We start from the raw sequence: 22,092 nt of genomic DNA, 5'->3' as shown, positions 1-22,092 counted from the left end.
ACCAGTTATATATTCTACAATCAGATAACAGATTAAATACTTATTCATACACAATGTGACCTTTCACTGAAAGTACCTTGGCATGTAAAACAAGTTGTCTAAAAATTAACAAACATAAAGGCTCATAATGTTATTCAACTTAGACTTCAAACTTAAAACAAGTCTACTAAAGAAGTTCATTAAAATATATCCAATATCATTAATGATTAAACAAATAAAAATGTTTCCCTTGCATTTTGCAAAAGGAGAAAGTGACCAGAACCAGAGTACATGCAGAATTCTATAATTCATGACTACCATCTGAACATGATTTCTCCAGACATGATCCTCACCACTCCTATATAAGTGGTGGATCTTCCTTGATCAGCAGAGTGAGGATTGATGGTGTATACAGTGACAACAACTAATAAGAAAACCAAATCTAACTTATTTAGATTGTTGATTAGAAACTGGCTTAAAGTACAATACGCACACACACACACACACACAATATATATATATATAAAACTGAAAATCAGATAGCATAATAATGCCATGCAATTGACCCAAGTCTTTTGTTCAGATCCAAATCTTTTGTTTATTTTTTTCTAATTTTCTAAGACGTCTTCCCTTGAAATCTCACTGATTCCAAGTTCAAGGTGTTTACAGTTCAACATTTTTCACTGTAGTGATGATAAGTCACAAAAGTCATTTTGGAATGAAGTGATAACATTGCAAAAAACTTACTGCATTCTAAATCCCCAACAGGACTGAAAACTAAAAAATATTTAAATCTATATTTTAATTTAAAACTTCATGATTAGTGTATTCCAACCACATTTGAAAAAGCACACTGACAAAATGTATCAAAATGGAGTTTGAAAAATAAAAACATTTTCCCTTTATGAATCATAACTACATAAATTCTGACCTTCAAAATAAGGTGTGAAAAAGAAACATATAAAAGATCCCAAGTGCCATATAGAAAGTGGTTCATCAAGGACTAAGTTTTTAGTACTTAAAATTTACCATATGATCTTGACCAAATTTACCATATTTTCATGGGTTTCATGCCATTGAAAATGGTCATTCAGTATACTAACTAAAATGAAATTATTCCAATACAGTATTTCTGAAAATGATCATGTAAGTATACCCTAAATATGAAACTTATCATTACTTTGTACTATTCAATTGATTCTCTTTCAAAATACAACTGTTTTAACTATTATTTATATTCATTAATTTATCACACATGTATCTCATGTCTGAAAGATACTTACCTCTATGAGGCTGGAGTGTATTCCAATCAGGTATGGCATCGGAGCACTAAATTGGAAATATATAATGTATATATATTCATGAAGTTCATTAACACAGAAACAATATAAGTAATTCAGAAGGTTTAAAAAATTAAATTAATTAAATGTGCAGTTCTAATAGAGCCCACTACAGATAATTAAAATTATTCAATATATAAAAGTCAAATTTAATCTGAGAGGTCATTAATATATTCAAATTAAGGTTGCTTGGCATAAAACTCACAAAAGCATTTACAATTAAATAAAGAGTAGTAACACCTAAAAAAGCTTTTTTAGTTAGGAAGACTATTAGAGCCTAAGTCATAGTCCTGAGTTAAATCTTCCATGTATTTCATATAATACATATCCTAAATAATTAGCAAATTTTTTCACATTTCTTTTATATACCTTTTATATTCAATTAGATTCTTATTTCTACGATTCTCTTTAAAAATCATCATTGCTTCATACCTACTACACCACCAAAATTTTTTGAATCAGTTACCAAATATTTATTAAGACCTACTATGTGCCAGGCACTGTTGGAAACTAGAAGTTCTTCCTCTACTGTTATCATTCTCTTTCCATACTATCTTTCTGCTCATGTACCTTGTCTTTCATTTAAATGTCGTACATTCCTATTTATCTCACTTTTGCTTTTATTAATAAAGTAATTTTAATGAATTAAAAAATATTCAAATATGTTTAAGCATGATACTGAATTAATTAATTCTACAGATAAAATCTGGACCATACCAGGCAGTAGGACCTGGGCTAGGGTCTAGCTAGGTACAATAATAAGTGATATAAATAGAATAGATTCCTTTGCAGATCTTATACTCCAGCAGAGCATACAGACATTAAATAATCTTTGTGACATAAAATCGGGCTTACTTAGTAACTTCAAAAACATTTCTCATGAAATACACGAAGGGAATTATCCAACTTGACATTTCAAAATCAAAATATTATTTAACAAGAAAACGTGAGAATGGACAGATGTCTACAAAGGTGATAGAAGATATGCAAATAAATAGCTAAAACAATCTTTGACATTTCTTTTTATAGACATCTTTGCGTTATATTTAAGGCAAACATTTTCTATGTTAATGAAAACAACCTTTTTAAAAGAATTTTCATAATTTTCCAAACATCACTTTCACTATCAGTCCAAACTCCTGTGTATCCATTTTGCTACTGAGGACCAGTAATAGATAAAGCTAACAGGCACCTCGACAGACCCAGTTTTTCAAACGAACCTCAAACAGCTCCAGATTTATTTGAAGCTGGCTAACCACTAACATATATCCAGAACTCACAAAAAAATAAGGATGGTTAAAGTTTTTATTTGACTCCTCATTATCCTGTTCATTACTTCTTATTGTACTAGATTCTAATTTTCTTTTGTAGCTTTCTTCCTTCATATATATATATTAAATATAACAGACCATCTGGAATTGATCTGATATTTTGGATCATTTGACTGAAAGTTAAGAACTATTTACAGGCCTTGATATCCTTAAGACCTAACAGATTTTCTGCCTTCAAAAGGAAACAGGAGGAAAAATGTGGACTGTTCCACTTTTGCTTAAATAAAGGAAGGCTGATTACTTCCCTAGCTCAAGTTCTCATCTCTGGAATCCCTTCTGGGACTCCACAGAAGACATAAAATATATGTCACTAACTGTTCTGGGCTCCCACACTGGGTTCAGAACATTTTCACAAAACAGGATAGGCAAATCCCAAGATCTTAAATATGTCAAGCTGTCCCCACATCCAAAATAGTAGGAAATTATTCAAGTTACTGTGCAAACTTCCAATTTACCCCAGGTTAGGTTATCCTACCCACAAAATTTACAACATAGTAAGTCTGTGGTATCTCAAATTTCTAAGTACATTTTAATATAATGAGTGTTGGGGCACCTGGGTGGCTCAGTCAGTTAAGCATCTGACTCTTGATTTCAGCTCAAGTCATGATCTCACGGTCCTGAGACCAAGGACGAGTCGGGCTCCATGTTGGGCTTGGAGCCTGCTTGGGATTCTCTCTCTTTACTCCCTCTGCCCCTCCCTCCTATGCACACACATGAGCACATGCTCTCTCTTGGGGGGAAAAATAATAATAATATAATGAGTGTTAATCAAAAAATATGTAAGCCTCCTAAAATTAACAATTATTATTTCCATTTTAGTTGTTAGAGGAACACTTGAGTGGATCAGATTTCAAAAAATCAGAGCCCACTGTGCTGACTGTTCAGAGCCTGGAGCCTGCTTCAGATTCTGTGTCTCCCTCTCTCTCTGCCCCTCCCCTGTTCATGCTCTGTCTCTCTCTGTCTCAAAAATAAATAAATGTTAAAAATAAATAAATAAATACACACACAAAAAAAATCAGAGCCCAAAGTAGCAGCTAACCTATTGAAGTCCTATGAAATACATCTAAGGTAACATTTTTTAAATTTCTTGAAAGTTAGTTATTTCTTAAAATATGAAAAATAAATGTTTGCAATTATTAAGCTGGAATAAAAATTCAATAAAGGGTTCCTATGTAGAACTTAGTAATAAAGTAACTTCTAGCTTTTTCTGTGAGATTACTGGGTACCTCTAAGTGTTTTTATCTCACTAACACCTAACAAAATAAAAAACATAGAGATGTCAAAACTGTAAAAATTATTAATCTAGAGCATAATTTATTAAAATGATTATGATGTTTTGCATATAGATTTTATAGAACATATTTTATAGACAGATTTTATGTTTTATAAAATACACATTCTACTGAATAGTTTCTTTCTCACGAAAACTGGATTGTGTGCATCCTAAGATTTAATCAGCCAAATCTCATGAAAAGTAATTCTGCAACCCTTAGCTGAAATCTCCTAATTAGATTTGGGTGTTAATAACTCAGGAAGAGATCCTTGGCGACACTGATGTTTTATCATCCACATGCAAAACTGTCCTACATCTTTCTGTCAACGAAGTCATTTTGCAAAGATAGCATACAGAAGGCTCTATTAGGAATGCTTCTTCTGTTGGGTAGCAATTAATCTTTAGTCAAAAGTAATCACCCTCTAACCGTTTTTTGTTTCTTTTTTGGTTTTCTTACAGAGACCACCCATGGGTAGACTGTAATAGCCGCCTATTAACTTAGGTAGTCCAAACACCACGATTTTCCATTTATTTTTTAAGAAACAATCCTCTTTCACGGAAAGAAGAGTCAGATAGGTTCCCAAAATAAAAAGGTGACTCAGCCACTCTTGAACAAATAATGAATGATTATAATTTTACTGATACTAGGGTCATACTACCTCCTAGGTGTTTAAGGACTCAGAACGGTTAAGAGTGTGTGGCAACATCATGAACTTGCCACATTAAAGTTCTGTCTCTATCTCACATAGTAAGAATACGTACCATGAGATCTGCATCCTTAAGAAATTTTTAATTCTGTAATACAGTATTGTTAACTCTAAGCACAATGTTGTGCAGCAGATCTCTACAACTTAACCATCTTGTATAAGTGAAATCTTATACCTGTTCAATAGAAACTCCCATTTTCCCCTTATACTGACAGATTAACAGAAAAAACGTAGATGGTGTCATTTCCTCCCAGTCTCCTTCCCTACCCTACCAAGCAGTGTGGGCCATTTCTTCCTAGGTGTCTCCTCATCTATGTTTCTTTTTTCATTTTATTTATTTACTTTGAGAGAAAGAGAGAGTGTGTGCAAGCGGGGGAGGAGCAGAGAGAGAGGAAGAGAGAGAAAATCCCAAGTAGGCTCTGCACTACCAGCACAGAGCCCAATGCGAGGCTCAAACCCACAAATTGTGAGATCATGACCTGAGCTGAAATCAAGAGTCGGATGCTTAACCAACTGAGTTACTCAGGTGCCCCCAATCATGTTTCTTTTACATGCCTCTGATGTAAGCCTTACAGTACTACAGTATTACTCTGTGTTCCTCTTGTGTGTGCATGTGCTTGTGTGTATGTGCTCCATGCACATATGGGTGAAGTTTTTCCTACGTGTGGATACTGCAAGGGCAGAAATGAAGTTTTACTCATTACCTTACTATACGTACTGCTAGGCAAACAGGTGTTCTCTATATATTTGATGTACAAATGGATGGATAAATGAAGGAATGAACAAACAGGTTAGCAAGGCTCCATCAGTAGACCAACATGCTATAAACCTGCATGGTCACAAGATGGCATTATGGCTCTCCACAGTCTGTCAACACCAGAGATACCAGGTGGGAAAACAAAAAGACTTCCAGGAGAAAGGGTTATCTCAGGATTCAGAAAGTTCCAATCACCTTAAAGAAGTGGCAAATATACATCTATTCCATCAAATTTTCCTGGTGCTATTTTTGAAGTGAAATATAAAAATGTCTTTATTCAGAAACCATGAGATTGGAGGGATAAGCTCTAATATTTTTCTCCCTTTTTGCATACAAATCAGCATGATTCTAGATCATTTGCAAAGATGCAGGGGGAAGAAAACCATATTCCCCAAGAAATAGTTTAGTCCATAAAATTTTTTGACAGAAGAGAGCTAGAGTCTTAGGCAGCTATTTGAAAGAAAGAAAGAAAGAAAGAAAGAAAGAAAGAAGAAAAGACAAAAGAAAAGAGAAGAGAAGAAAAAGAAATCACAACACTCAGTTTCTATGATAGAAGCTGAGCCTATCATTGTGACCTTAACGCTTAGGAAGTTTCAGATAACTCCTTGATTATCAATAACTGCTGTACTCTCTGGAACAGGGAACTGTCTGGCATGGAGGCTGTTAGAACTTATCCTAAAGGCTATTTCAAGGTTAGAAACTAGTAAGAAAATTCCAGGGACCAAGCTTCCTTCATCATAGTGGAAGCAGCAGAAGACCTTCATGCAGGGTTAGAAAGTATCGGGAAGACATCTCTGGGAAGAATAGCACAGAACTAACTACACCACAGAATAGCTTCTAAATAGCAGTATTTTAGAAAGTCTTAAATGTATAGTCATTACAGACAACTGAACTTAAAGGCAAGTTACCTCCTAAGAGGTCAGAACATTTTTTTAAATTTTTAAAAAATTTTTGTTTTTGAGAGAGAGAGAGACAGAGTGCGAGCAGGGAAGGGGCAGAGAAAGAGGGAAACACAGAATCCAAAGCAGGCTCCAGGCTCTGAGCTGTCAGTACACAGCCCAACATGGGGCACAAACACAGAAACCATGAGATCATGACCTGAGCCAAAGTCAGACACTCAACCAACTGAGCCATCAGGCACCCCAGAGGTCAGAACACTTTAATAGAAAAATGCAAATAGCTTAACATTATATATGATAAAATATAATTCTAAGCTTCATCGTTAGAAATGCTAGTTCTTGAACCACTAACTTGACATGTATTTTTAAAAATCATGTATTGGGGCATTTGGGTGGCTCAGTTGGCTAAGTGTCCAACTCTTGGTTTTGGCTCAGGTCACGATCTCACAGTTCAAGAGATAGAGCCCCACGTGGGCTGTGTGCTGACAGCACTGAGTCTCCTTGGGATTCACTGCCTCCCTCTCTCTCTCTGCCCTTCCCCCTGCTCACGGGTACACACGCGTGTTCTCTCACTTTCCCTCAAGATAAATAAACTTTAAAATAATAATAACAATAACAATAATAATAAATAAAAATCACTATGTTTTCCAATACTTTTGTAAAAATTATATGAAACGAATAAATTTCAATTACTGAACACCATGTGCCAAGACCTATGGCATTGTCAATGTGAATCAAGTGCCATTTCTGCCTTCAAGGCTGCTAATATATACTAGTTATGTTGATCACAGAAAAACACTCTAAAATGAATACCTAAAAACCTATTTATAGATCTAGCTTAACTCTCAGACTTGTGTGTGTGACACTCCACAATTTAATTAAGCTACAATCTCCCGCCAAACTTTCTCCTTTCCAGTACTCAAAGGACTGAATGGCAGCGGTAGATCATTGGGAACTTACTTCAAAGCATTATCAATACTATTACCATGCTGTGGAAACACACAATATGTTAGTATCATCAATATGGGGCCAAATATATGTGGTATCATTACAATCACTTGATCTGAAGAGAGCTAGTCATAAATTGGAACAGAAAACCTCTAGGTATGAATTTAAATGGCTCTCTCTAATCCTTAAATACTTTAGGTGAACTGCTTTCCATGAAACAAAAAAGTTAAATACTTTGCTTCTGAAAGAGCTTTGTTTTTAATAATATAAACAAATTTATTATAGTCAAAATTATTTCCTTCTCTCTATGTGTGTATGTGCACATGCATGGTTTAGAGGAAACAAAACTGAATTCTTTAGAAGTAAGCTATGCCTGCAGAAGATGATTATGCACGAAGAGAACATTTTATCCTACAGTCCAGAAGAAGATCCCAAGGCTGCCGTTTCAGAGTCTAACCCTTGTCCAGCCTGAGAATATACACACTCTTCCAGAGGAAGAGAACAGAAGAGTTCCAGGGGTGTTGCTGAATTCACATTGGGTGAGATCATCGGGAGTTATTTCTAATGCCAGGAAGCATTTCAAAATTAGTCCCAACACTTTTCAACATTGCTTTTTTCCATGGTGGCTTAGGGCCGAGACTTTGATTTAAACCAGAAACTCAGGGAATCCCTGAATTAGAGGCAACCCCTTTGCTGGTATTTGGTATTCAGTGTGCTACTGAGGGAAGAGGGGTGAAGCAAAGTGTGTCCTGAGGTAAAGGTAATGAAAGTGTGCCCCAACAGAGGCAATGTGGTTTCTGACAGGCTCTGCAGACAAATTCTGACACCTGGGATATGGAGTTCTTGGACTGATACTATAAGTTCTGTACGGTTTTCTTAACCACAACTAAGGCTGTATTCGCTTCTTTTTATGCAATTGTCTACACGACTGCAGAAGTAACTCACAAAATCTAAAGAACTTTATGTTTGCCAAACACACATTTTTTTTTTTTTTTTTTGGCCAGCTTTGAACAGAACTACTCTGCCCTCATAAAAGCAGCTTTTAATTTGGTTACTAATCTCGAGGCCAAGTTTCAGGGATTTCGTTGGTCTATACATACACCAACCTTCGCTAATCTACAAATAAACGGATTTTTTTTCTAATCATACAGCCTGGATTTAAAGGAGTCTGGCAAAAGTCATCTTACCAGCAGTAGTCCAGCAGGTGCGGCGGAAGCACTGGGATGTATATGTGCTGCCAGTACATTGGGTATAGCAGGGCAACTGATCCATGGAGACAGGCAGTTAACTAAAATTTGCAAAAGGATAATAACAACGGTAAGTAGACGCCGATCCTCCAAACAAAAAGACATGCTCAAGTCATCCAAGATGAATGACAAACATAAAACAATTTATTTAGTGACCTAAATCGCATTGTCTGTACCAAATCTGCCAGAACAAAAACCGATCTGATGTTGCCAAAGCCCCTCTGAAGAATACTTTCAGCAAAAGCAGCTTCCTGGGCATCTTACGGAGACAGTGATAACTACCTGAAAAGATAGCATTTGGGGTCAAAGCTTAGAACGTAAATAAAAGTAAGACTGAAAAACTGGGTGAGCAGCTTAGGAGAAATTGTAGGAAATTACAACGTGTGCAGCACTCTTCGCGCCTCGCTCAGATTAATATACCACGATTAAATATGGAAAGGAAGGGAGGCTGAAAGCTCCTGAGGGATATCATTAGGGCAAATTGCCAAAGAATGAAACATGAGCCAGTCAGGAGAGTCTGGAAGCTGCGCTAATACCAGGGGACCTGAATGCTCGACAGTTGGAGCTTCAGTAATGTGTGAACTGCGGGTTACGGTATCAAGAGACGCTGTTCACTGACACACAGAATGTCACTATTGACCAGCGAGCTGCCCGAGCTTGACAGCTGTGCTACAGGAAGCCAAGTATATCATAATTCCATATTTAAACTGTTCATTTCAGATTAACATTTTGTTTCCTAGCCTTATATCACAACAGCTGCAAATACATCGATGCTATTTTAAAGGTAATTGCCATTCTAATTGTTTTGTTTGGGCAAGCAGTTAATTAAATATTTTTAAATGCCTAACAAAAGGATATCACTTTATCTTCCCTCCCTCCTACTGACCCTCATCAGAATTCTTTCTATGGGACTTTTTGTTTTCCATTTTAAATTACATTTCTGTAAGTGCTGATCCTTTTTTAATGTTTAAAGCAATAATTAAGTCAGCATTCTTCATTTTAAAGTTTTGCTCAAGTCAGCATTTCAAGCTTACTAATTAAATCATTTGGTTCAACTTGAAAATCGGAATTTAAAAATACTACCGTCTGAAAATGAACCAAAGACTTTCTCTAACCATTATTCCTGTTTTATTATACAAATAAATTAAAATTTATACGCAGTAATCAAATTAATTTAGAAGGATAAATGTATTAAAACAATTCAATCTTAATAGAGACATGTGTCTATATTTAAGTGCAAAATTGTCCCACTTAAAAAAAAAAATAAAGAAATCTAATCTGAACCAAAAACATAAAAATTTTGATTAAAATATATTCCTCTTCATCATATGTATTTTTCCAGTTAGATTTTTAATTAATTTTATATGGCAAACAATTTTTTTTGTTTTTATTTACTATGCTATCATTAAAGGATTGTATTAGTACTTTGCACCTACAAGTTTTAATACTTTATCTACAGTATTCCTTCAATACCTATTATTTTTAAAAATTCCTTAATTAGAACACAGAATATGCCACTAGGAGGCATTCAAATACTTTCACTTAACAATGACAGACCATGGGTTTGTCTTATTTGAACCCTCATAGAGGGAGATGAAATGGGGTTGATGTAACTTAGTCAAATTCTCTCAGGTACTCCCTCCTTGTAAATTAGGCATCTTTAAGGCTGTACCAACTCTTTCCATCCCTTCGGTGTAACCCAATGGGCCAAAGGCTTTGAAAGGTGGCTACTTTACTCAATTTCTCCATTTGTACACAGATGACTTTTAAAACAGCTCATTTAAAAGTTAAAAGGAAAACGTTCCTCTTTTATTGTTAAGAAAATAACAGTGTAACAAGAAGAAAAGTACATTCTCAAAATGAGGACTAAGGGTAACTTATTTTACTGAGTACACCCAGAGTCCAAAGCACTCTATTCAATGCTATCCAGACACTTTCCCTATGTCCTTAATGCTCATCTTAAATGAAGTTATGAACTATTCGTTAGTCAGGCACTATAATATCATCTGATGAATTTGGCCTCATAGAGGGTGATTCCTTTATGTGACAGCAGAGTTGCCAAACACCTGCAATGGCCAGCATGTGGCAAAGGGTCATCTCTCCTAACCAAGGTCCTCCAGGAAAGAAGGAAGTTCTACAGGGTTTGGCAACTTTTTGGATATAGGGGATAGGTGACAGGGAGAGGTAAAAATACTACCTCTCCATAACCACGGTTTCTATCCTAAGCAACTAGGATGAATTATTTCAAGTAATACAGCAAAAGTGTTAGGTTCAGGTGGAACTATAAGGCATTTGTTTTTGCAAATATTGATTCTGTTAACTGTGAGATATCCAAGTGGAGATTTCCAAAGGAGGCAGAGGCATGCCAAAGACCCCCCATACTCCCCTAGCAGCATGTAATAGCTACGTGAGAAAACACTATTGCAACACATACTTTGTGGAAGAGATAATAAAGTAGTAGGTGAAAAAACACAACGAAGAAGAAATAAATTTACTAGGAAATGAAACACAGATTATATATATATGTAAGCTGTACAAAACAATAAGAATGAAGTATATCATAGACAAAATTAGGGTTCTGCCACTAAGAAGTTTGTGTAACATCTGGCATATCTGCAATTGTAAGCAGAGTTGTTTCCTAATCTTTAAAATAAGAAGTATATGCTAGGTGATCTGTAAGCATTATCTCTGAGAGATGTATTTATTCTTAGATCAGATCAATTCTAACATGACATATTCTTTGTAATAATTAACAATTTTGTTCCATATAGGTGGTTAATACAACCAGACTATACATCAGACCCACCTTCAAAATACATCCAAAGATCATCTCTACAACCTTTGAAGTACATGAAGTAACTGAGCAATTGGAAATACCATAATAAGTTACTTGCTTAATTCAAAAAACTTTTTGAGTGCCTGCTATGTGCTATCATAAATCTCTACCAAGCCGTAGGGACACAGTACTGAACAGTACTGAATATGGAACTTAACATATTAGTAGGGAAAGCAAACAATAAAACGAAGTATATATTATGTCAGAGGTAAGTTCTATGAGGAAACCTACAGCAGGGTAAGAGGGTTGAGAGTGACAGAGGGGCTGTTTTAGACAGGAGGGTTAGGAATATACTCTCATGTGGTGACATCTGAACTGAGACCTGACTGATACAAGGGAGCCAACTGTTACAGCTCAGGGGAGAAGCACATTCCAGGCAGATGAAACAATGCATTCAAAAGTCCTGAGGTGGGAACAGACTAGGCATCTTCGCAGAGGAGTAGGGAGGTCCACATGATTAGATTGAACTAAGTGGGAGAAGGGCAGGAGGCGAGGTCAGAGAGGCAAGCAGGGTCAAAACTGGACGGCCTTCTGGGATCATACCTCTGAAGAGAGGGTGAACTGTCGCAACCAGTTATTTACCTAGAACATTCTGACACCCATGCAAATTAAGGAAAATAAACTATGTATTTCAGAAATCTGGTTTGCAGAATAAAGTACTATAAAGAAATGAGATCAATTTATAAGCCAACTAAAAAGAATCTTTTGACTTGTAAGTTATTAATTATCATAAATATATTGATTCTTTAAGCACACAGGAAAATGACAATCATAGTTCCTTGGACTAGAATTACCTAAGACCCTATCTACATCTGCTTCGTGATAGAACTAGAACTTGACACTGCTTTTCTAATATTCTGTCAGCTGTTTCTTTAATACCCTAGTTGTTCTTCATGAAAGCAAAGAGGGTGGGAAAAGAAGTTTCAGTTGTTTGAGTGAGAACATATCCCAGCCATTATGCTCTAGAAACTAAAGAAATAATAGATAAGGAATAATATATATTAGGCTATAACTTTCAAAGAAAAACAAATTTGCCAAATAAAGATTTAAGAAAAAAACCCTTGGGGCTCCTGGGTGGCTCAGTCGGTTAAGCGTCCAACTTCGCTCAGGTCATAATCTCACGGTCTGTGAGTTCGAGCTCCACGTCGGGCTCTGTGCTGACAGCTCAGAGCCTGGAGCCTGCTTTGGATTCTGTGTCTCCCTCTCTCTCTGCCCCTCCCCTGCTCATGCTCTGTCTCTCCCTGTCTCAAAAATAAATAAAAACATTAAAAAAATTTTTTTTAAATCCTTATAATCTTTGTTAAGTGGCATATGAATATTTAAATGCACATATTTCACAAAGCATACTCAATACATTGACTGGATACAGTCCCACAGTACTGACTAATGCACAATAAAATCATTAGGAACACGTATCTCCCATACACTACAATTATAAAATAAGCATACATGGAAACCATATGAACAGAAAAGAACTGATAAGGCCTATAAAATCAAGGGGAGAAACTTGACAATAAAAGTGGATAATAGTGCACTTAGAGAATAAAGGCACTTGGAACTTGCAGCCCCAGGCTACCAGGTCTAATGTAGATACTGTCATTGATAATAATAATAGCAGGTGTTAACATAATGCTTACCATGTGCCACACACTGTTCTGAGTACTTGACGTACTCAGATTTAATCCTCAAAACAACCTTATGAAATAGGTTCTGTCGTCATTATCCCCATTTTACTGGTCAGGACACTGCAGCAAAGTTATGCCAACTGCCCAAGATCACATACCTAGAATGTATAAAAGCCACGATACCAACCCAAGTAGGCTCCTGAGGGCAACAGCCATTATTTTCAACTACCTTTTGACATACAAGCATTTAGGATTCCCAACATTATGGGGTTTTGAATAACATCTACTGGTTGAAAATATTCTATCTTAATTACACAGTGGAGAATGAGTCTCTGCACTAAACAATCAAGAACAGCTAACCTTTATAAGAAAAACTTGGGGTCTGTGACAGAGACCCAATTTACAAAACTTTCCTCAGGCATCACAGTGGGCAACTTCAGCAAGAAACCAATGCAACAGATTCTCTCAGATGTTAAAAAGACAATTGATAAAAATTCTACCAGTTATCATCTCATTTTGCATCTGCAAGAACATTTAGTTGGAAGCCAAACTAAAGTTCTTTCCCTTTTAAAACTAAGCAATGTGTTAAGAATTAAATAGACACATATTTTAAGGAGAAAGCCACATTATCAGATTTGCAAGGAGACCACAGGTAAACAAGTCATCTAGTGTGTGACCACAATGAAAACAGCATAATTTTAATTCAACACACTTTGTAAATAAAGATCTCATATGGACACAACACCACTCACACATCTCTTAGATTGTGCCTCATCCTTATGGATAAGTCCTATTCACTTCAGCTGAAGTTCTATATGAATTATTGAGGGGCAGATTTATATCCCCTAAGAATGTATTTATGCACAAAAACCAAGAAATATAGATTAGAGACTTCATTTGATTTTTAACTGAATCAATATTTAATTCAGAAATTTATGCACTATAAATAACTATAGGTATACAGAATAAATTGCTGCAGATGGGAACGTGATAAATTCCTCACGGAATGAAAAAAAACAAAACAGTGGAAAGCATAAAGAAACCATCTGTTTAAACACGTTTAATTTACATTCCCATTTAAGAGTTTAGACCAAAAAGAGTAGCAGCAGGTATCTGAAAACTATGAAGTTATCCCAACTATAAAATATTCTTACTTAAGCAAAATTCTAAAATTCAGATCAAGTGATAGCTTTAAGAAAACATTTGGAAAAATAGCAATTTTTATAATAAAAAAAGAGTATACACTTTTAATGCTTTTTTATACTAAAATATTACTTTATATTTCATTCTCTTTCTTCATCCTATTAGGATGGCAAATTCTGCTACTTAATTACTAAGAAAATCAATCTAGACGAACTTCTTTCCATCACACCCAAGTCCTTTGGAAAGTTCTAATCATCTCATCAATGATCACTGGTTTATTAGCTTTTCCTAGCCAAACAATTCTAAATTTTTCTTGCTTCCTTGGTTCTTTTATGTATGCATTCTTTTAATGATTTTACAGATATGGAAACTGAAGCAAAGTTAAACCAATTGCTCAAGATCACACAACTACTAAGTGGGACACCAAACATGTGCCAGGCATTATTATTGGCACTGGGGTTATAGTAATGAACAAAAGAGACAAAAATATTCCTGCCTTTAAGGAGTCTGCCTTCTAGTTACCCTGTGTAAATCACCATTACTGTCATACTAACCTCTCCTCAACTCTGATTCTCTGTAACTGTCACATAAACATTAATATCAGTGGCTTCAAACAAATTGCCTTCCCTACATGATCTTCTCCTATTCCCAAATTTCCTGCTTTCTACTTCTCACTCTCAGAGTCAATTCAACAGCAGTTTTGCTTTTCCTGGAGAAGGCCCATCTACCTTCCCACCAAAATTTAAGTCTAATACCACAACATGGCTCAAACATATCTATCTTCTCTCCTCAAAAACTTGTAGACACTGGATTCTAAAGGACTATGGGTTAAGATATTCATGTGAATTATATAAAACTACATAATTTAGGCAATTATTTAGGAAATAAACAGTACAATTAAAGAATCACTGCATTTAGCAGTTGGAAAGAATCTTAGAGATTGTTCTTGTTCAATTCTCTCAGCTTTTAGACAAGAAACTTCAGGATAAAAGTTAAATGGCTTATATAAAGTAATCTAATTTTTTGTTTAAGTAGTCAGGGCTAAAGTACAAATCTCTAATTTAGAAGATGTCACTAATATAACTGCACAGCAACTGTATCCGGGGATAATGTTTTAAATAACCAATAAATAAATCCAATTGGTTGATGCTATTTTTTTAACTGTTAGACATCTTTGAAAATCATAATTCAAGATATGTTACCAGGAACAAAATAAAACTGGTTGCAAGCCATCAACAATTATTAAAGAGAAAATTGCCATTGCAAAGCAATCACAAAGTTCTAAATCTTTGTAAGTCAGATATTAATAACTCTTAACTTGTAAATCATATACAACTAAATGAGAATGAATAATTATACATATATTGTATATTCTAATATTAAAAATGTATATAATATTCCCATATATACTTAACACACATATATGTATATTTAGCATGCAAATCAAATATATGCAAATATATGTATCTATACATGAACTAATGTATAAACATCTACAGACATGTGAATATTTATAGGCACACACACACTTATTAAGTTACAATGTACTGGTAACTAAATGACATTAAGCCCATGGCCATTATATAGCAAGTAAATAAATAAATACCTGGTAAAGAGATTTGTCCTTTGTGGGTCATTCTATATTTCCTCTTCCTTACCTACTTTCAAACAGGCCTCTATATGTAACAAAAGTTTCCTTAAAAGTGTTTCTTTTTTTTTAAATTTTTTAATGTTTACTTATTTTTGAGAGGGAGAGAGAGAGAGTGCGAGCAGGGGAGGGGTAGGAAGAGAGGAGACACAGAATCTGAAGCAGGCTCCAGGCTCTGAGCTGTCAGCACAGAGCCCGACATGGGGCTTGAACCCATGAACTGCGAGATCATGACCTGAGCCACCCAGGAGCCCCTTCTTAACAGTGTTCCTAAAACTCATGAGATGAACTCAATTTCATCTTCCTCTATGGTCACTGTTCTAGTTCAGGAGCTAGTCATTCCTTGCTTTTTTAAAACTAGACTCCTGTTAGTAGGAATTTCTCTACCCCATTTTTTTTCTTCTATAATGCCACCAGTGTCCTCTTCCCCCAAATAAAACTGATCATATTATATACCTCATCTGCCTCCCTACAATCTGTGGGATAAAATCTAAGCCCCTTAATTTAGCAAACATGTTTCTTCACAATCTGGCTACTGTTTATCTCTCCAACTACATTATATAGCATGACATTTCTCTCTCTCTCTCTCTCTCTCTCCACACACACACACACACACACACACACACACACACTAACAAGTAAATATTTCCTACACAAAAAGACATTAATTCCTTTCAAGAACCAGTGTCATACTGAAGTCCACTCTTTAACATACTACTCTCCCTTTTACATTTTGCATATTAGAATTCTTATCACGTTGGCTGGCCTTGGTTCACTTGACACCATAGGATTTATTTTTTAATTTGTATTTATTTACATTTATGATTCTAATTAATAACTATAAAATTTCCAATATGTAACACCTGGCAAATAAAAATATGCATCAATGTACAAATGAATAAATCGATACTGTTTTAATTGATCTTTGGAAAACTTTACCAATGTTAAATATTTCCTTCAAAATAAAGGTCTTTCTTTTCTTCTCAGATCGTTAACTATTATTTACTCTTTTCATAACACTATTTTTATCATTGTAGGAAATCACAAAAAATATCTGATTCATGGAAGCTGTGCCTTTAAAATATTACCCATTAACTCCAAATCCACTCTTTTTTACCTGCGTGGTAATGGATCTGTGCCCTTGATGACTTCTTCTTTTCCAGATAGCCTAAAGTCAGTAGAAGATGAAGTAGAACTTTGTCAGTACAGGGCACTGGAGATACACTGTAGGAGGAAAGTATTTTTGCTTCCTGTTCCAGTGTGCTCTCAGGCAGGATCCTACATGGCCTGTGCTTCTCCAGGGCTTGGCCCTGGCAGTACACTGTAGTCAGTAATGCCCACCAGTAATACCTGGTAGCTTCTTCAGAAGGTTTTGTAGCAGAATGCTTCTGGGAGATATCTCCCCATGGCAATCAGCTAGTAACCTGGTGGCAGGTTAATTACATTGAAACTCTTCCATCATGGAAGAGGCAGAAGTCCATCTTCATTGGAATAAATAATCTGGATAAGGTCTTCTCTGACTATAATGTCTCCGCCAGTAACCAAAATCATTAGATGCATAGAATAACATGTCCATCAGCATGGCATTCTGCACAGCACTGATGAATACTCATCAAGGTATTCATTTAATAGCAAAGTAAAGCTATGGGCGCATGCCTATTAAGTTAACCAGTCTTACCCATACTTATAACCTAGAACCAACTGGCCTAATTGAATAGTAGAACAGCTTCCTGAAGACTCAGTCATGATGCCAGTTGGGAAATGATATCCTGAAAGGGTAGGATTCTATTTGACACGATGCAGGATATGCTTTAAATCAGAAAGCATTTTATGGTGCTGTTTCCCCAATAGCCAGAATACATGGGAGTAGGAATCAAAGGGTGGAAGTGAGAATGACTGTCTCATTATTACGCTTAATAACCCATGTGTGTAAGTTCTAGCTCTGGTCCTAGCAGTTTATAAAGAGCTCTTCTGGTCTGGAGATCTTACCTCCCAATAGATAAAGGCTTCCCTGTGCATTGGAAGATGAGATTGCCACCTCACCATTTGGGATCCCTCATATCACGGAACCAACAGGCTAAAAATCGGGGTTAACCTACCAGCTGGAGTGATTGATTTCAATAACCAAAGGGAAATTGACTTGTTTCTGCACAAAAGAGGCAAAAAAGACCATGTGTGGAACCAGGAGATTCTCTGGAGTACCTCTTAGTATTTCTATGCCTAATAATAAAGGTTAATGGAAAACTACAGCAATCACAAAAAACAAAATGCAGGGGGACCCCTGGGTGGCTCAGTCAGTTGAGCGTCTGGCTTCAGGTCAGGTCATGATCTCACAGTTTGGTTCATGAGTTTGAGTCCCACATCAGGCTTGCTGCTGTCAGCGCAGAGTGCACCTTGGATCCTCTGTCCCCCTCTGTCTGCCCCTCCCCCACTCATGCTTTCTCCCTCAAAAGTAAATAAACATTGGGGTGCCTGGGTGGCTCAGTCAGTTGAGCGTCTGACTACAGCTCAGGTCATGGTTTTGCAATTCGTGAGTTCAAGCCCCGTGTTGGGCTCTGTGCTAACAAACAGCTCAGAGCCTGGAGCCTGCTTCAGATTCTATCTCTCTCTCTCTCTCCCCCTCCCCTGCTCATGCTCTGCCTCTCTCTGTCTCTCAAAAATAAACAAATGTTAAAAAAATTATTTTAAATAAACATTTAAAAAAAGCAGAACAGTTGTGGATTCAGACCTTTTGGGAGTGAAAGTTCATATCAGTACACCAGCTAAAGAACCCAACCATCTGAGGTTCTGGCTAAGGGTGAGGGAAATACAGAATGGGTACTGAAATAAGGAGGCCATAAATATCGATACTGTCTCATGATCAGTTACACAAATAAGGGATATAGTCACTTCACGTGTTTTTTATTTGCCTTTCACATGCACGTGTTCATTTTTATCTGCTTACCATTTTTTTCTTCTACTTCTCATTTTTATTTTACATATAGGTTGCTGGTGATTAACAGAAATTTAAATGTGATCGCAACTGAATAATTACAATGGCTCTTAGGACTGTGCTTTTCCTGATTTAGGGAAATGTCTACATTGGTGAAAAGGATAGCTGTATCTTAAAGGAAGATATATAGATTTGATCTGTTGTTGCGTAGGAAGGACAAATGTGTACAGAAGGGTGTAAATGGAAGATGAGTATCTAAAGGGGTGGACTGTACCTGTTATCAATTTACTGCCTAATTTACCTCCTTACTGTCTGATGTATGAAAATGGATCTGTGCCCCTTGGCATTTATTCCTTTTAACTGCTGGCATGATATTAATCTTTGTCAGGAAAGGTCACTGAAGAGACATTTCAGGAAGAAAGGGTTTTGTTTCCTGGTTCCAGGATACTCATTCAGGAGGCTACCGCAGAGCTTACGGCTTGTCAAGGGCCTGGCTTCCTCAGGGCCCAGGTCCTGTAGCTCAGGTGGCTACCAGGCCCCCATGTAATAGGCAGCTCCTGTAGCACCTGACCCCTATAAATGATAGTGGCCAGAGGTTTCTCCCAGCACTCCCCACTGTACGCAGTTCTGTAGCAGTAGTGCCTCTGGCTCCTGCAATGCTTGCAGCCTTTCCAGATCTTAGCTGCTATAATGCAGGAAGCTTCTGCATATGGTTACTGCAGGGTACAACTGTCAGCAGTACTGAGCAGCCAGCAGCTTCTCTTGGCAACACCCTCCACTCCAATGCTATTTCGGGCGAGTGTCTCCAGTGAGACAACCCTGATAAATAGCTTCCCCTCAGGTGGGCTCACAGTAGTGTGTTGCCAGTGAGGTATCTCTCTGCGAAGAGATTCCTCAGCACTCCTAAGGTGGCTTTTTCTAGCAAGTTTGAAAGGATGATGTCTGTCATCCCAAGGGCAGGTTTCCAACAAATTCTGCCAGTGTCGCACCACAACAACTTCTAATAAGCCATCTAATGAGCCACAGCTCTGGCCTCTTCAACAGGATCTAGATCTCAGACCCAGGTGGGGCTCCTTCCTTGGGTATTCTATTTCAGTCCTAATTCTAAGGTTAGTAGCTGCTTTATATATGCTATGCCTATATTCTTTGGCATTCTCTTCACTGCTTGCTAGCCCATCCCTTGTTACTCCAGTCCCTTGTCTTAGCTTTAAATTCTTTATAAACTTATAAACTTCAGAAGTTGTGAAATCTGTATTGTTATTATTATTACTACTATTATTTAAAGAGGCAAGTGTCAAAGGGACAATCAAACAGACACATTTTTACTTGTCAAAAAGATTTCTACTCTGGCATTTTCAGTATCAAATGGACACTCCCTACTTCATAATACAATTAATAAAAAATTTATTTTAAAAACTTTTCTCTGATATCCACAATTTAAAAAATTAGTTTTAAATACACGCACACACATACACACACACACCATGGTTCTAACCTGCAAAGAGATAAATATCTAATACAAGACTTCCACAAACTCACTAGTAATTCTAACTTGAGAGAAAGTGTATGGTAAGTACTACGGTAGTTCAGATTGAAAGAATATAATGGCGGTTACTGACAGAAACTCTGCCTCTGAAGAGCAAGCCAGATTTTGGAAAACATTCAGAGGGATGAAGACAGAAGCATTCAAAACACATCTGAAGAAGACCCAAAAAAGTGCAGTTTCAAGCACTGACTCAAAAAATTATTGCTAGAAACCTACTATGTATCAGCACTGCCCTAAGAGGTAGGTAGTGACTGGTAGTTACTGTAGTGCCTGGACGGAGGAAGGTCCCTGCCTCGAGTTTTTAGGAAGTGACGATGAAGTTAAAGAGCAAGCAGTTCACAGTGTGCACTATGTAATTCCTGGCTAGAACTACTCCTCTAATCATCACCATCATTTTATGTAAATGCAGATAATGCTAACATGCAGTATAGACATCTGAAAACAATGTTTGTGGGAAATGACAACTGCCTGAATTAAGACAATGGGCAGTTGGAATGGAGCACAGGGGTCCCAGAAGAAAGGATTGAGGAGGAAGGATCTACAGAACTTAGGTGGGGGAGGAAGATGAGACAGGGGGGCGGATCTCCTCCCTCAGCCCCTTAGCAGGATAAGACGATTATGGGATGCAGTCCATCCAGGAAATGCTGAGTGAGGTAGCCACAGTGAGTTACACTTATATTTATATAAATATAAAAGGTACATTTAAAAATAAACCAATTGATCTCGATAGTAGTTTTACTAAGGAAACGAACAATACATATATAATTTTTCTTATATTTAAGATTGAGAATCATGAACAGCACAAAATTCAGTCATTCCAGATTGAAAATACTACAGTAAACTGAAATCTTCTGAGGTTGCTTGTGGGGAGATGGGAGTAGTGGTAGGAACAAAACTCACAGAACCGAGCGACTGACAATATGCCCCTTAGCTAGTGACACAACTGTTATTTAAAACAATTGATTTTTACATTAAAAGTCAATTGTTGGGGCGCCTGGGTGGCGCAGTCAGTTAAGCGTCCGACTTCAGCCAGGTCACGATCTCGCGGTCCGTGAGTTCGAGCCCCGCGTCAGGCTCGGGACTGATGGCTCGGAGCCTGGAGCCTGTTTCCGATTCTGTGTCTCCCTCTCTCTCTGCACCTCCCCCGTTCATGCTCTGTCTCTCTCTGTCCCAAAAATAAATAAAAACATTGAAAAAAAAATTAAAAAAAAAAAGTCAATTGTTTACTTTTAAAGGGAACAAATGGACTAAACCAGAAAACAGAAATATGTGCGCGTTTCCGTGAAGAACAGAACTATCGCCACAAGAGTTGCACAATACAAATACCTCCAGTTTTCCTGTCTTAGAAGTTTCCTCTGACTGACCTCCACACATATCTTCCAACAGAGTGTTACAGGGCTACCACAATGGTCCTATTTCCATACTCAGGTCACATTTACTTAGCACTGAGTGAAAATACGATGTTCAGAGGAGTAGTATACACATCAAACAATACATTGGTAAGTAGTATTCTTAACCTACAGTTTCAGCTGACATAATTGGTTGCTAAGGGCTTTGGGAAGAATTAAAAATCTAAAAATTGTTCCTAGAATATCTCTCCCTGAAAGGTCTTGATAACAAAGCACCATTCTGCTGCAGCTTTAAAAACACAGCGGGTGAAAAAATACACTTCAACAGTCTTAACTAGGAACTAGACCTGGATGATCTTTGTTCTCCCATCAACTGTCCAATTCTTAATCTCCAGAAAGATTCCCTGAACTTCAGATTTCAGATTAAATGCTGATACAGGTGGAACCATTAAGAGACAAATCAATATGTAAACTCTAGATGGAGAGGTTAAAATCCCCCGGATTCCCCTTCAGTCTGACCCTATAAAATCTA

General features: G+C 36.8%; 1 protein-coding gene across 2 annotated transcripts in view; it reads right to left on the bottom strand.

Moving 5' to 3' along the window:
• Positions 1-22,092, bottom strand: part of DENND1B (DENN domain containing 1B) — a 259,204-nt gene that overhangs the window by 96,095 nt on the left and 141,017 nt on the right. For both annotated transcript variants that reach the window (XM_047076725.1, XM_047076726.1), the window contains 2 exons: positions 8,422-8,522; positions 1,263-1,308 (listed from right to left, as the gene is read on the bottom strand). In XM_047076725.1, the coding sequence (XP_046932681.1) occupies positions 1,263-1,308; positions 8,422-8,522 (147 nt within the window). The remainder of the gene's footprint in view (positions 1-1,262; positions 1,309-8,421; positions 8,523-22,092) is intronic.

Source organism: Lynx rufus, unplaced genomic scaffold (assembly GCF_022079265.1).
Source record: "Lynx rufus isolate CCGP_SWC_20201006 ecotype Redwood Valley unplaced genomic scaffold, mLynRuf1.p SCAF_15, whole genome shotgun sequence".
NCBI classification, from domain to species: Eukaryota; Metazoa; Chordata; class Mammalia; order Carnivora; family Felidae; genus Lynx; species Lynx rufus.
The sequence above is the reverse complement of the archived record's forward strand: the minus strand, read 5'-3'. Positions and strand labels throughout refer to the sequence as shown.